We start from the raw sequence: 13,071 nt of genomic DNA on the forward strand, positions 1-13,071 counted from the left end.
GGCAACCAGCACAGAAAGGTCAATTTTCAGTCCCCATTTGGTTAAATAAACTGTGATTTTACAGAATACAGAAGTGTCTTGACAGGTGACACAAGTTTTGAGCTTTACTCTCAGATTCGTATCTGAAAAACGCTGGCTCAACACCAAGCTGAGTTTTTCCAAACCACTGCCTTCATCTCATTAGGTCTGTCTGTTAGACCCAGATCTTTTTATTTAACTAGGTAAGGTTTGAGCATCTTCTCATAATTTTCATCTGCATTTCCTACTTTTATCTTTTCCTGAGCTGCCTGGGGGTGGTCATGATTGAGAGGGACCCAGTAGCAAGGGGCACCTACAAAAGAAACTCATCCAATTTAAGCATGACAATGAGATTTCTTTCTTCCATCTCTTTCAAATTCTGCAATGAACTACTTTACCAAAAAAAAAGAAAAAAAAAAAAAAGGGATGATTAGCCAAGATAATGTTATGCAATTCCACTGGGACATAGTGGAAATGTGCATGGTTCTGGTATCCAAAAATCTCAACGAAAGTAAAAAAAAAAAAAAAAAAAAAAAAAAAGTCAAAAGTTTCCAAGATTTGTCACTGTTTTAACATACACAACACCCTCTTGGAAGTTACTTATTTACAGATCTGCAGAAATGAATAAACCATTTTTTGAATTCATGGAGTTTTCATTGGGGGAAAAAAAAGGCTGTGAGCTGCCTAAGCACTGCAAATGCAAGGCTCACGGTCTCAAAAAATAAAAATAGTATTTGAATTGCTGCAGCATTTAACCATTCTTGGAGAGCAACATAAATCTGCATTTGTCTGCCCTTGTATGAAAGCAAGTGGAGTAAATACCAAATCTAGCTAAAATTTTCACCCCGATATCTTCTATTAGGTACTTAACCTATCTCTATCACAGAGCATGACTGCTTACCCTGGGGCGCAAGAGAAGATAATCCTTGCACATGTCTTTGAAGCTGAAAAAAAAGCCACAGCCAGACATGTGTCACCATCTTCACAAACAAGAAATCGTGGGGCATTTAAACAAATGCTTTCTCTCCTTTACTCTTCCAGTTGTTTTTTTTCTTACAGTTWGGCTCTGTTCTGAATAGGTGCCTCACCAGGCACCACAATATATACACAGCTTTCAGATATTTACTCTGCTTTCTACATCTCTTTCCTCAGAAAAGGTAATCAAGCATCAAGTATTCACAACTTCCCTGTAAACCTACTGGAAGTCTGCCACAAAGCCAAAATTGAAGCCACACACACATTTTTATGAGTCARACCTTCTTACAGCAAAGCGCAGTCAGAGAGCTGGCCTGTCTCCTATTTCCTCATACTCAGCCTCGCTGATACGTTGCCTTGATTATACATTCCTATACTTGCTGTCCATTAGATGCTCAGTCCTAGGGACTGAGAAGATGTTCTAGGGCTTCAAAGCTCCAGGCATTTGCAATTCCAAAGTGGCATCTTTGAAAGGCTACAAACCCAAGCCACAATCACTGCTAGCCAGTATGCTAGCAGTACTGCAGTAAAACAGAGAGTTTAAGAACTATTCATAAAGCTCTGTAGTTTTATTTCCATTTTTTCTCCCTACCTCACAACAACAGGTGAAAAGTCAGGAGTGAGAAGCTATGAGCAACTGGTCTTACAATATGCCACAGTACCTAGGAGAGGGATGCAAGCATCTTTCCATAAAGAGGAAGGTCYCCTCAGAGGAAACTGCTGAGTAGGTCTCTTCTACTAGGAATCAGCACCTCCTAAATAAAAGAAATATGAAATCCTCACCCAAGAATCAGGTCTCTCCTTACGGTAAGTGAGCAGGGTGCTGCYTTCTAGCAGGTTTTCACTTCGTTGTATGCCATAAACTAAGCCCTAATTGTAGCCTGGTGTCTGTAGTTGAACACATCTCAGGCCTTTGGAAGTGTCCCTTTTCTACTGTCCAAGCTCAGCACTAGCTTCTTGCCTAATCTTAACCCACAGCATTTTCAATGGACTGTCTCATGATATTTGGTGCTTTTTTCAAGGCAAGTTTTAAAGGTTGAAAAATTTTCAGAGGAATTTCAGTCTTCATGTTTTCAAAGGAAAAAATATCCCCCACCCAAAAAAAGACCAAGCATAATCTGTAAGACTTGTGAACCAAGAAAACAACTCCATATTTTCTTTCTGGAAGTCTTATGATAAGAACGTGAGTACTCATTTCTAAACATTAGTTTCACAGCACTGTCATTCAAATACTGATAGAAAGAAATACAGAACCTTCAGAAAAACAGATACCTAGAGAGAGATAGAGGTCTTTAAACTGTATGCCCCACTATAGAGTTGTGATAGATTAAGGAAGCCAGACAATTTGTGGTTCCTTTTCTGTTGTTTAAATCATCAGGGACGCAGATCCTTACCTCGAAATTCCAGCCCTCTGAGCTGAAAGGTGACAAGGCCATTTCCAATTTCGATCAAGTGCACAAAGGCATTTAAATAATCCGATGTCAGAATAAAACAGTCTCCCGTGTTGTAGTTTCCCCAGCGGCCCAGTATCAAATCTCCACAAAGAGACTCCTGCAGAGATCTTGTCAAATGCTCATAAAAAATGGAGTTGAGATTATTATCATCATTTCCTACAACCAGAGCAGCACACATTCATAAAAAAATTACATTTACAATGAACTAAGCCATTCTGAATAGAATCCTACGTTCTTCTTTATTCCTAAATGAAGTTTCTTCCTCTAGTTCCCCCTTCCAAATGCTCCACTAGACAAGAGGAGGAGGAGGCACTTGACCACGCAGCCCCTCACCATTGTCGTGCATCCAGCCCTGGCCTGCACACATATGCAGGTGTGTAGTATAAACTTAAATTAGTTAGAAAAAGAAGCTTTTAAGCACGCACACGTGCACACACAAAGAAAACTCTTTGTTTTAGCAGTGGATTTTAAAACACAAATAATCACTGGCATATATAATAATGGCAAGGATTACTGCTACCCAAATACAGAATGAACACGTGAAACATTTAATTCTCTGCCTTAAAATGATGAATAATGAAAGAGAAATATATGACTTGAACTGGTCTTATCTCCTTTGTCATCTTGGACATCTTGCGTTATACTCATTTCTGCTAAAGGGGTATTTTTTCTTGTCATGCCAATTTAATTTATCCATCCAAAAAGGAAGGATAAAAATGCAATGTAACAACATTAATTACAGTACAAGTTTCTACCTCCACCATGAAATCCCCTGGCACCTCAGTGATAAAATAAAACCAGCTGCCGAACATTAAAGGAATACAGATATGAAATCCTGGCTTCTCTTACTGGGACCAGGATTGGGCATGAACGGTTGATAACAGTTTTTCCTGGAAAAGTGATGAACAGCACCAAGTTGGCTATCACCTGCTCTCCATGTCCACTGGCTTGACATAAAATATCCTCATTTTGAGTGTCTGGAATTACCTGGTGCAGTAAAGGAAGGTGCTTTAGATTGCCGTGTGCTAGAGCTCATTTCATGGATCATTAGCTGGAAGAGAAGCCCATCAGCTTTCCTTCTTTCTTTTACTCCACCTGCAAATTTCCTCATTTCCCTTCCCTCGCTTTCTGCCTTTTCCACAAGGGTTTCTCCCCAGGGAAGAGGAGATACCCTCAGACTGAACTGCTTGGTTTTAGGGGCAGCATCACCTGCTTCTTTCTTYTGAAGCAGTCGCCTCACCGAGGCTGACCCTGCTGACAGATCAGCAAGCTTCTCTGCTATGTGCTCCACACAAACACAAATTTTATGATTAACCTCGAGCTTCACAGCCCAGTGGCAATCTGATCGCTTCCACCTAACTGAAGAGTGAATTTACTTATCAAGTTGCACAACTTAACCAGAGGCTCTGTTACATCTAAAATGCTCTGCTTCATTCACACAATTAGGCACTCTGCCTCRCCAACTTCCCAGGCAGTCCCTCAGAGAAGGAACACAGGGCGATTTCCAAAGCAAGCAAAACCCCAAACTCCCAGGCCATACCTGCATCCTTCTCGATCTGAATTGCCAGTCTTGTGTTGGAATGGTCCGACCTTTTGGTGCTGGAAATAAAGACACGTTGTACAGCCAATTCCTTTTTTTTTTTTTAAAGCAAGATTCTCCCTTACTTTTTTTCTCTTTTTAACATATTTTCTCATCCTATATTTGTGTCATTATGCAGTTCATCCTCTGTCAACTGGTTTACTCAAGCAGACACATTCAGTTATTGCAGCTCCTATTGCTACTGCTGAAGCAGCTCTTCAGCACATGAAACCAAAGCGTCTTTTTCACCTCCTCTCTTTTCTCAAGCTCCTTCTTTCCCATTTTCTTTCTTGTGGGGGCTATTCATGTACAAGGTAACTCAGCATGTAGCAGAGTCCATTAGAAGTCAGCATCTGTGATAATACACAAAGACTCTATATACCAAAATATTTAAGCTGGCTCCAGAAGCAGACCCACCAGATGCTACCCAAATACTGAATACAAAGATTACTAAATTAGTCTTTCTTTCTTACCAAGCTTTAAGGAAAATAGCTGGACTCAAGGGACTTTGGTTTTGTTTGGGAATAGACCTGTATATGTATAATATCTCAGAAGAAAAAAAAAAAAAGAAAAAAGTTTCTTATTTAACTAGGCATCAATGAGGGAGTCCCTGCTCATCCTTATCTCTTGAAAGAGAGTGAACACCAGGGTGTTACTTCATACACATGGTGACTCTCCCCCCTACTAATGACATTTTCCCTATTCAATATTTTCATAGTCCTACTGGAGGATAATGAGCGTAGCAAAAACCAGTCAAAAAATACAAGGCAGCTGCAAGATAGGCTGAGTCTTTATGTCTGCCTATAATGAAAGACACCTACAAAGCCAGAAGCTGATGAGTGATTAAGTCACTGGCAGGCAGGCAGGGTCTGCCCTGCCTATACAAGGGGCTTTCAGACCAGATAAGTGCCATAGATAAGCACAAGGATGGTGCAAACCCACAGACTTTGAAGCACAACAGAGAACATCCCCCTTGGACTCTGCATTTCCGTAACTTCCCTCAGCTCAGCATTGGTTCCCAGGACTCCTTGACTCCATACAAGCTGTTTAACAGGTTGGAAGGTTCTGATCTGAAGTCATAAGCTAATGCTGATGCTCAGGGAGAAGAATTTTACTGATGTTCCCAATGTGAGAAAGCCTTTTCATCCAGCCTCCATCTCCCCGCAGAAGGCTGCAGAAAACTGAGCAACCAGAAATTTATACAGTGGCTTCCACCTCCTTGACAGAAGAGGAACAAAACTGCTTTGCCTCTACTCCCTACAGGCTACTGATTTTCCCCTAAAAAGAGTGGGGTTTCACTCTGGAAGAAATAGAGTTGGAGAGAGTATGCTACTTAATTAGAATTATTTATAATTAAGACCGGCACATGWTCTACATACATTAACAGTCAATTTGATGCATTATTTATCTTGCTGCCTCTGGTTGGCTCAGCCTATTGTAACTGCAATTTTCAGTTCCTATGCAACAGAAAATGGTTATGTCGGGGGGGCTCTTCAGGCAATTCTGAATATAAAGACTGATCTAACGGCAAAAAGATTGCGGGAATTCCTCTCTCCTGACACACACGCACCTTCAATTACAACATACAAAAGGGCTGGCATAAAGATGAGGTTATGGAATTCAATCAATTTTCTATTCTCAGCAGAGAAAAGTTGCTGATTTCAAAAAGGGGTATGTTTTAAGATTATCAGCTGCCTTATTAACTTTCAGCCCCTCTGAAATCAGTGTGCCAGTATGAGGTGCAAGTCAACACTATTCTTTACTCCATTCTTTTTAACAACCCATAAAGCATCTCTGTTTGAGGCATATTGAGAGACAGATACAAATCAAGCAATATTTCAGAAAATCCCGATCTCCGTAAGTGGGAATCCTTTTGCAGCTCTGGCTCCGTTTCTCCTGCTTCTCACCTCTGCTACTTCCCTTTGTCTTTTTGAGAGATGCATGAAACAATTAGGGAAAATTACAAGTGCTTCAGGACCTGGACAATGCAGCCTGAATGGGAAGAAGGGAAGGAAACCGAACAGCTCTCTCAAACAAAACGAGACCAGCCTCAGCTGTGGCTTTCTCCTCCATTCCAAGCACAGTGTCGACTTAAGCAGGGAAAACATGGGCTCCAGGACAGGAGATGATACAAAAAGGTTTGCTTTTTTCCAGGTAGTACCAGGGAAAAACGAATAAACAAACAAAAAATAATCCAGGTATTTTGAACAGTCATTTTCATTTCTTATGAAAGAAATGAAAACCTGGGGTAATATAGGCAGTTTGTAAAACAAAGCAAGAGTGAACCACTTTTGTCCTGAAATTTAGTTTAGTTGAATCAACTCGATCAGTCAACCCACTCGGGTCTTTAAAGTCTCCAACAACTATCAGCAACCAAAGGTACGCTTGTCTTGTCTTAAAGTTGACAAGAATTTGCATGGCACTACATTATAATATGCTGTGCCTTACCACCAAAGGAGGTRTATGTTTGCTCCTGGGCTTTTGGCTGTCAACTAGGATCTCTTACAGCGAACCTGGGGGACTGATGGGCAATTTGGGCTTTCCTCCAGTGGCTTCCTGCTTTCAATTTGGTCAGTAACACTCGTCCAAAGCGCTAATTAGCTCAGGAATTGGATTTCTTCCTGCACTGCATTACTCTACGCACACTGAGTGCAGGTCCTTGGGTGCTTGCCCTGGAGAGCAAGAGACTGTGTTTGGATGTCTTCGGCTAAGCCTAAGCAATTTTAAACCCAATGGCCTGCTTAGTTCCTGAAATACGGCGCGCCGGCTCTTCATCCAGCATTAGAGGGGCACCGAGAGAATCCCCCGGCCTGCACGGCCCTGTTCATGACACTGTAATTATTGCCTCCCTTTGTAAAAACATGGAGCCGTTTCCCATATTTCCCTTGTGCAAAAACACCGCCTCATTTTTCAAGCTGGCAAGACTTGCTCTTCCCACTCCACTCCCCAGTCTCCCTGCAAGTTGCAATTAAGGAGGGAGAACAAAGGCTGAGGAAGCTCCCCGGGCTTCTCCGGCAGCCTGGGGAAACCCACAGGGGGTGATGAGAATCAGGCAAATTGAGCAAAAATACATCATTGCTGTGCTTCATTCCAGAAGCTGAAAATGACATTGCAGCTGCTTTGGAGTTGGTTTTTTTTTTTTTTTTTTTTTTTTTTTTTTTTTTTTTTTTATTTTGGTTGTTGTTGTTTTTTTTTTTTTTCCTTCCTGAATTTTACCCCAACAGACAAATTCAAGATTCCCAAGACTCCTGCTGTGAAGGAGAGGACAACAAAGCAAAGCAAAGCAGCCTGCTCTGGGGGGATGCAAGTGATGCCTCTCTAGGGTAGATCCAAAGTTTTTCTCAGTTTGGCTCCAATGAATTTGAATCCATCTTTGCATGACATCTAACAACCAAGTGTAACAAAGAGAAACATTACCATGCTGCAGTCCTATGATTATTCATGCAGTCTGGAGAAAGCAAAAAATAGAAAGAAAAATCCTATTTGAAAGCCCTGTGCTACCAGCAGCACAAACAGAAGGCTTAACCTTAAAAACATAGTAGTAGTAGTAGTAGTAGGCCTAAGATAGTAAGGCAGGAGGGTGAATGGGAAAAGGCAGAAAAAGGAGGCACCCATGAATATTTCAAGGACACCAGAGGCAAGAAACAGGGTACTAATTGGAATGGTGAGGATGCTCAAGCAGCTTTAAATCAATTGTAGCTAAGATGCAGAGCGACTGCTGTGCAATGTTAGCAGCAAATGCTGACAGCCCCTTCGTGCATAACCAGGTTTTCTGAGCAGTTGCATGCAAGACATGCCATAGGTTTAGCTCAAAGAGAGATCTCTTAAAAAGAGAAACAACTTCCCCTTCCTGTTAGCTCACTCTGATTTTTATTCTTCATGCTCCCCTCCTCCTTTTCTCCCCCAATGGCTTCAGTGTTTCTTCTAGCAATAAAAAAGTGGCTTTGATTGCATGCTAGAAAATGGGGAGAGGGCTAAGGCATAAAACGTTGTAGTTATTAAAGAAAATGGTGTTGAAGGGTCCTTTTAAAACATAGTAATACCTCATTGTTGATAATACTTCCTGCTGCTAAGGTTTGTTTACTTTCTTTAATAGTTTTTATAATTCATTGGGGGAGCCTGTGGAGTTTGCTTTGGCCTTTACGGGAGGTGCAAGAATCAAAACTGCAGCCATTTGCTGAGACTCTACTGACGCCGCTTAAGGTTTTGGCTTGTTCTGAAGTCTCCTTTTCCCAAACAGGAGCTTCTGGAGATCCCTGCATCAGTAAGGACGCAGGAAAAAGTGGTGTGGATTTGAGATCAGTTTGAGATGGGTGTCCCCGTGGCCAAGCATGGATTCAGAAGCCTATCTGGGAGCTCTGACATTCAGGAGTTAGCAGCTGGTCACTTGCCCGTTATTTCAGAGGAGCTGATGAGCATCTCTGAGCACAACAGAAGGCCAGGTCACTTCAAGGCTTCACTAAAAAGCCATCAATTCTCATCATATTCATCCTATTTATCTCTTTTGCTACTCTTTCTTTTTTATTTTTCTGCCTAGTCTGATTAGCTGCCATTTTCAGATGCTCTCGACGAAGCAACACAAGGAGTTTGGTAAACGGGAGGATTACGGCCCCTGCACACAGAGATGGTTGTGCTCAGTCTTGTGGCCAGGGAGAAAGGGCCGGCACCCCGATGTGGCCACAAGAGCTGTGCTTAGCACTGACCCTGCCTCCCCGCTGCGTCCCACTGCGCACGGCTCACGGGCATGATTTTAATTTAAATTAAGCAAACGTGTTCGTTTTACACACATGCATATAAAAAGAAATAATCATGCACCTGAAACACTGCAAAGACGTGTTAGGTCTCTGTTTTTATCCACCACGAACCATGCAGGTGTTAACGGAGGGGTCCCGCACTGTATCCAGCCCAGGCTAATGTGCTCTGCTGGGGCTGCTCCTCTGGCTGTTTTGGATGCACTGAAAGACCACGGCAGATGGAGTGACAAAAAACAGGGAAATCTCAAGGACAGTAGCAAGGAGTGAGAGATCAGAGAGAAAAAAATCATCCCAGCACGTTGGGAGCTGCTCCAGCAAGGGAGCCCATGATGGCTCTTGCCTTTCTTCTGCAGAGATGCAAAACACTTCAATAACCAAAAGGGAATTCATATTTTGTTAATGTAAGAATAGGGCAAGAACTGGAGAGTGGTCTTATAATGAAAGCCTACATCAGAAATATTAGTGTGGATCACTATGGGGTTCTGCATGTATTTATTTCTCACCTAAAAATGAAGGAAGACAAGAAAGAAGTGCCATAAACTCGACAGTGCAACATCAGTGACAACCAAAAGAACAAAAAGTTTGAGGGCTACTGTGAAATTGCACAAAAGCAATTACACAAATTTAAGGCAGGGATAAATTATTAACACCTGTGTTGTTGCTTTAAACCCCCCCACTAGACAAGGGCAATGTAATCATTTACAGTAGTCTTTATGGTATTCTCTACGATACTTGCACTGAAAAAAATCTTCAAACTATCCTAAACCAGATGGTGTTTTGAAAGTAAACATTGCTGMGTCAAAGGATAAAAAATATATTTCTCTAGCATTTATCCAGTATCTATCCAGTCCCAATGAGAACAATTCAGAGACAGTTCTCCGCGATAGCAGTGAAATAATTCTACACTTTGCATAGGCTCTGAAAGAAGTGAGAGACACTACATAATTTGCCTGTCTAAGCCCTCTGGCAATTTGGGCCCAACATATACCGTTGTATATAAGGGCCCATCAAGGCACAGTATGAATCATTCCCTGTTGCTATCTGTGTATAATTTACAAATCACTGCAGTTAAAGAAATGACACTTACTGAACACTTCTTCTGCGATCTTGGTTTTCCCCGTCTTTACATCTCGACAGAAGTTGTACGAGTAACCAGCTTCTTGAATGGAAGTTTCAGTTTAGTGCTCTGAATTCCAATTTAACCCTGGAAATCTGGTTYAATTAAATTTAAAACGGGATATGGCCTACACACACCAGGGGAATGAGATGAATGTTTCTCGAGAGCACATATTGTGGAAATTCAATCCAAACCAAAAGAAAAAAACATGTCGTTTCAACAGATTGCCAATACTCAAAATGACAGAAACTTCACAAATTCATTTGGCCTCATTAGATTTCCATGATTTGGAGGCAAAGCATTAGAAGGTCAGATTATAAAATTTCAGTGCTACCCTACATCCAAAACAAGCCCAATATTACTTTTTTCCTACTTCTTAGTCTATTCTCATCTTTTCCTTATGTCCTATTGCCGATTTTTTTTCCCCAGATTATCTTTAATAATCAGAGAGCTCTTTTATCCTGGCCAGGATTTCTTTACTTCTACAGGTCTGTGATTTCTGCTCCCGATTATTGACTTCCATGGCATTATCCTCACGGACTTCTCACTGCATGCATTCTCCCTTTCTGCCCATCCCTTTCCCTTCATCCCGCTGGTGGTTTTGATCTCTGCTTGTGTTCTTGCCTGGCCTCAGCATGTGCTCTCTCTCCGATGCCTCTTTTCCATCTTTACTCTGTCTTCTTAGAATGTTTCAGTGAATGGGGTTGTGAATGCATCCTTAGCTCGGCGGGGAGCTACAGAGCGCTGAATCTTCAATGCACTCCCAATTAATTATCACACATATGGCTTCTATTCAATTAGCCTCAATTTGTTTTATTGACTGCCACAGGCAAAATTTGAGAGAGGAGGTGTTACCAGTTAAAGAGAGACTGCCAAACAGTTAAAATGCAGCTCTGATTTTTGTATAGCACCTCCTGAGCGCAAAACTACTRGCAACTCAGAAAACCAACTTTAATGCCAATTCTGTTCCACTGAAGATATCTATTCCTTCTCACCCACCCGATCCCAGGTAGCCCTCAGATCTTCCCCAGCTCCGTGCGACTCCGAYACAGAGTCAACTGATGAAGGAGTTAACTGAAGAAGGGAGGGCTGGGGAAGATAGGAGATGGGCATGTTGGTGTTACAGCAAGTTGCCAGAGACACAAATGGACATGCAAGGTTATTTCTCAAGCATGATACACTAAGGAGAACGTGATTTTTTTCTCATCAAGAGGCCTCTTCCTCCTGAGCTCTGCCTGAAGCAGCACCTCCTTCTCACCATGCCCGTCATTACTGAAAGTCCTACACACACCCACTGAAGGGACCAAAGACTGCCTGACGGACAGGTAGCAGGCCAGGGGCAGCACTGACTATGCTGTGAACAAGTGTAACAGGTAGGCACTTCAGCACAGATGAAAGAGGGAAAGGTCTTGAGAAGACAGTCAAATGAATAAGTAACATGCAACTGCAGGGATCTCATGAAGAACAAAGGCCAAAAGACACTTTTGTTTTATCCAACTGCTGAAACATATTTATATTATTTTGCTGAGTTCTAAACTAACTAAACACTGAAGAAAAGTTTGGATGAGTCTTGAGATCAGCTCAATGAATGCTTCTCTTAAAGGAACCATGGCCAGCAAAGGGGCTAACATAAGTAAAACTCATAAATGACAAGGAAGAGCTGCAGCTTCAGTGTGTTCCACCCTAATACCTCACAACTGCAGAGGAGGGCTTCTTCCTGCTGAACTCATAAATGCAGTGCAGCAACAGCAGCAGAGACCAACAGAAATTACCTGGGAAAGAAGTAGTAGTTCAGAAGATGCAACTAGAAAGATGGCAGTGAACTGTAAAGCCAGGCCTCCAGTGTGGCCGGGAGGCCAGGAGGTGGGCAGCATTTGGAAAAGATTTGGCTCTAAGTGGGGAGAAGAGTCAGTGACAGGAGTCAGAACATAACATTGCAGAAAAGATATTTGAGGAAATAAGGCAAATGTTATTGGCTGCCGATCAAGCAGGAAGGGTTCACCTGTGCTTAAAGTATGCTAGAATTGTTCACTGCGGAGCTTAATGTACCTTCCTTGAAAGTATTCAGTATACATCAATGTCAGGGATTACTGAACTATAAACATCTGCTGCGGTTGTTCCTCTGTAAACACAACTGTGGACATCTAAGAACATGAGAGAAATCAAACAGAATTGTAAGAAAAGATTGCAGCTCTTAAAACAAGAGTATGAAAAGTCTGAAATTGGAGCTCCCAACAAGGCCTATGGACAGATAGAGGTGAACGGCTTTTTGCATCCATAAGATGCAAAGGTGGGCCAGCTCAGAGAAAAGAGATGAACTTGGCCATGTTAGAAATAAGCTTCTGGAAGTGGATGGCTGTCATTTTATGGGGGGTAAGGGAGGAACRGGAGGGAGCAGCTGGTGCACTTAACAGCTCCCTCCCCACAGGAGTCTGTAAGGTTGGGTCAGTTCTACTGATGTCCGCTCCCRGGACACTCTTCCCATTCCAGCTGCCCATGACAGACAAGCAAAGGAGCCAGTAGGAAAAAGAAAACATTAACTGCACCAAATGTGAGGCAGGGCAGATTCTCCTCACTTTCCATTCCCAGCTATATTAACATTACAGGAGGCTGTTTTCCAGACCACGAAGGCTAAAACAATGAACAGTGGTATATTTAAAAGATGGGGAAAAAAAAGAAAGACGTGTTCACATATCCTCAAATACAGAGAGGCTTCTGGTAATACCATTCTGAGATAACTGGCAATTTAATCACAGCCTCTTTAGAGCCACTTATCTAATTTACTTACAGCCCATAGTAACTCATTAGAGACCCCCTAAAGCAAATGCAACCTGGCCTTACCCAAAAATAGGCACTGAACCAGATGACAGTGAAAGAACAGAAACATGAAGGAACAGGAGAGAAGAAAGATCTCCAGATTCCTGGTGGCATTTTGCTGTTTACTGGGACAAATCACAGCTGCAGCAGAGAACAGGCTGCTCTATGTGATGCAACGATCAGGCCCACTGGGGAATGAAAGTAAACTTCCTCTCCTGTCCATGGCCACATCCAAGATACAACGTGAGGTAAGAGGAATGGGGGAGGAGAGCCAGGCTACAGGATGACAAAGTATTAAAGAAAAAACAAAACAAAACAAAACAAAAAAAAAAAAAAAAAAAAAAAAAGGAATGAAAA

General features: G+C 42.0%; 1 protein-coding gene across 1 annotated transcript in view; it reads right to left on the reverse strand.

Moving 5' to 3' along the window:
- PCNX2 (pecanex 2) overlaps nt 1–13,071 on the reverse strand; it is a 136,322-nt gene that overhangs the window by 28,416 nt on the left and 94,835 nt on the right. Inside the window, exons 24-25 of the mRNA XM_026053390.1 lie at nt 3,988–4,046; nt 2,388–2,603 (exon numbers count right to left, since the gene is read on the reverse strand). Of these exons, the coding sequence (XP_025909175.1) occupies nt 2,388–2,603; nt 3,988–4,046 (275 nt within the window). The remainder of the gene's footprint in view (nt 1–2,387; nt 2,604–3,987; nt 4,047–13,071) is intronic.

This window comes from Nothoprocta perdicaria, unplaced genomic scaffold (genome assembly GCF_003342845.1).
Source record: "Nothoprocta perdicaria isolate Ctin4 unplaced genomic scaffold, notPer1 scaffold_99, whole genome shotgun sequence".
Taxonomy (NCBI): Eukaryota; Metazoa; Chordata; class Aves; order Tinamiformes; family Tinamidae; genus Nothoprocta; species Nothoprocta perdicaria.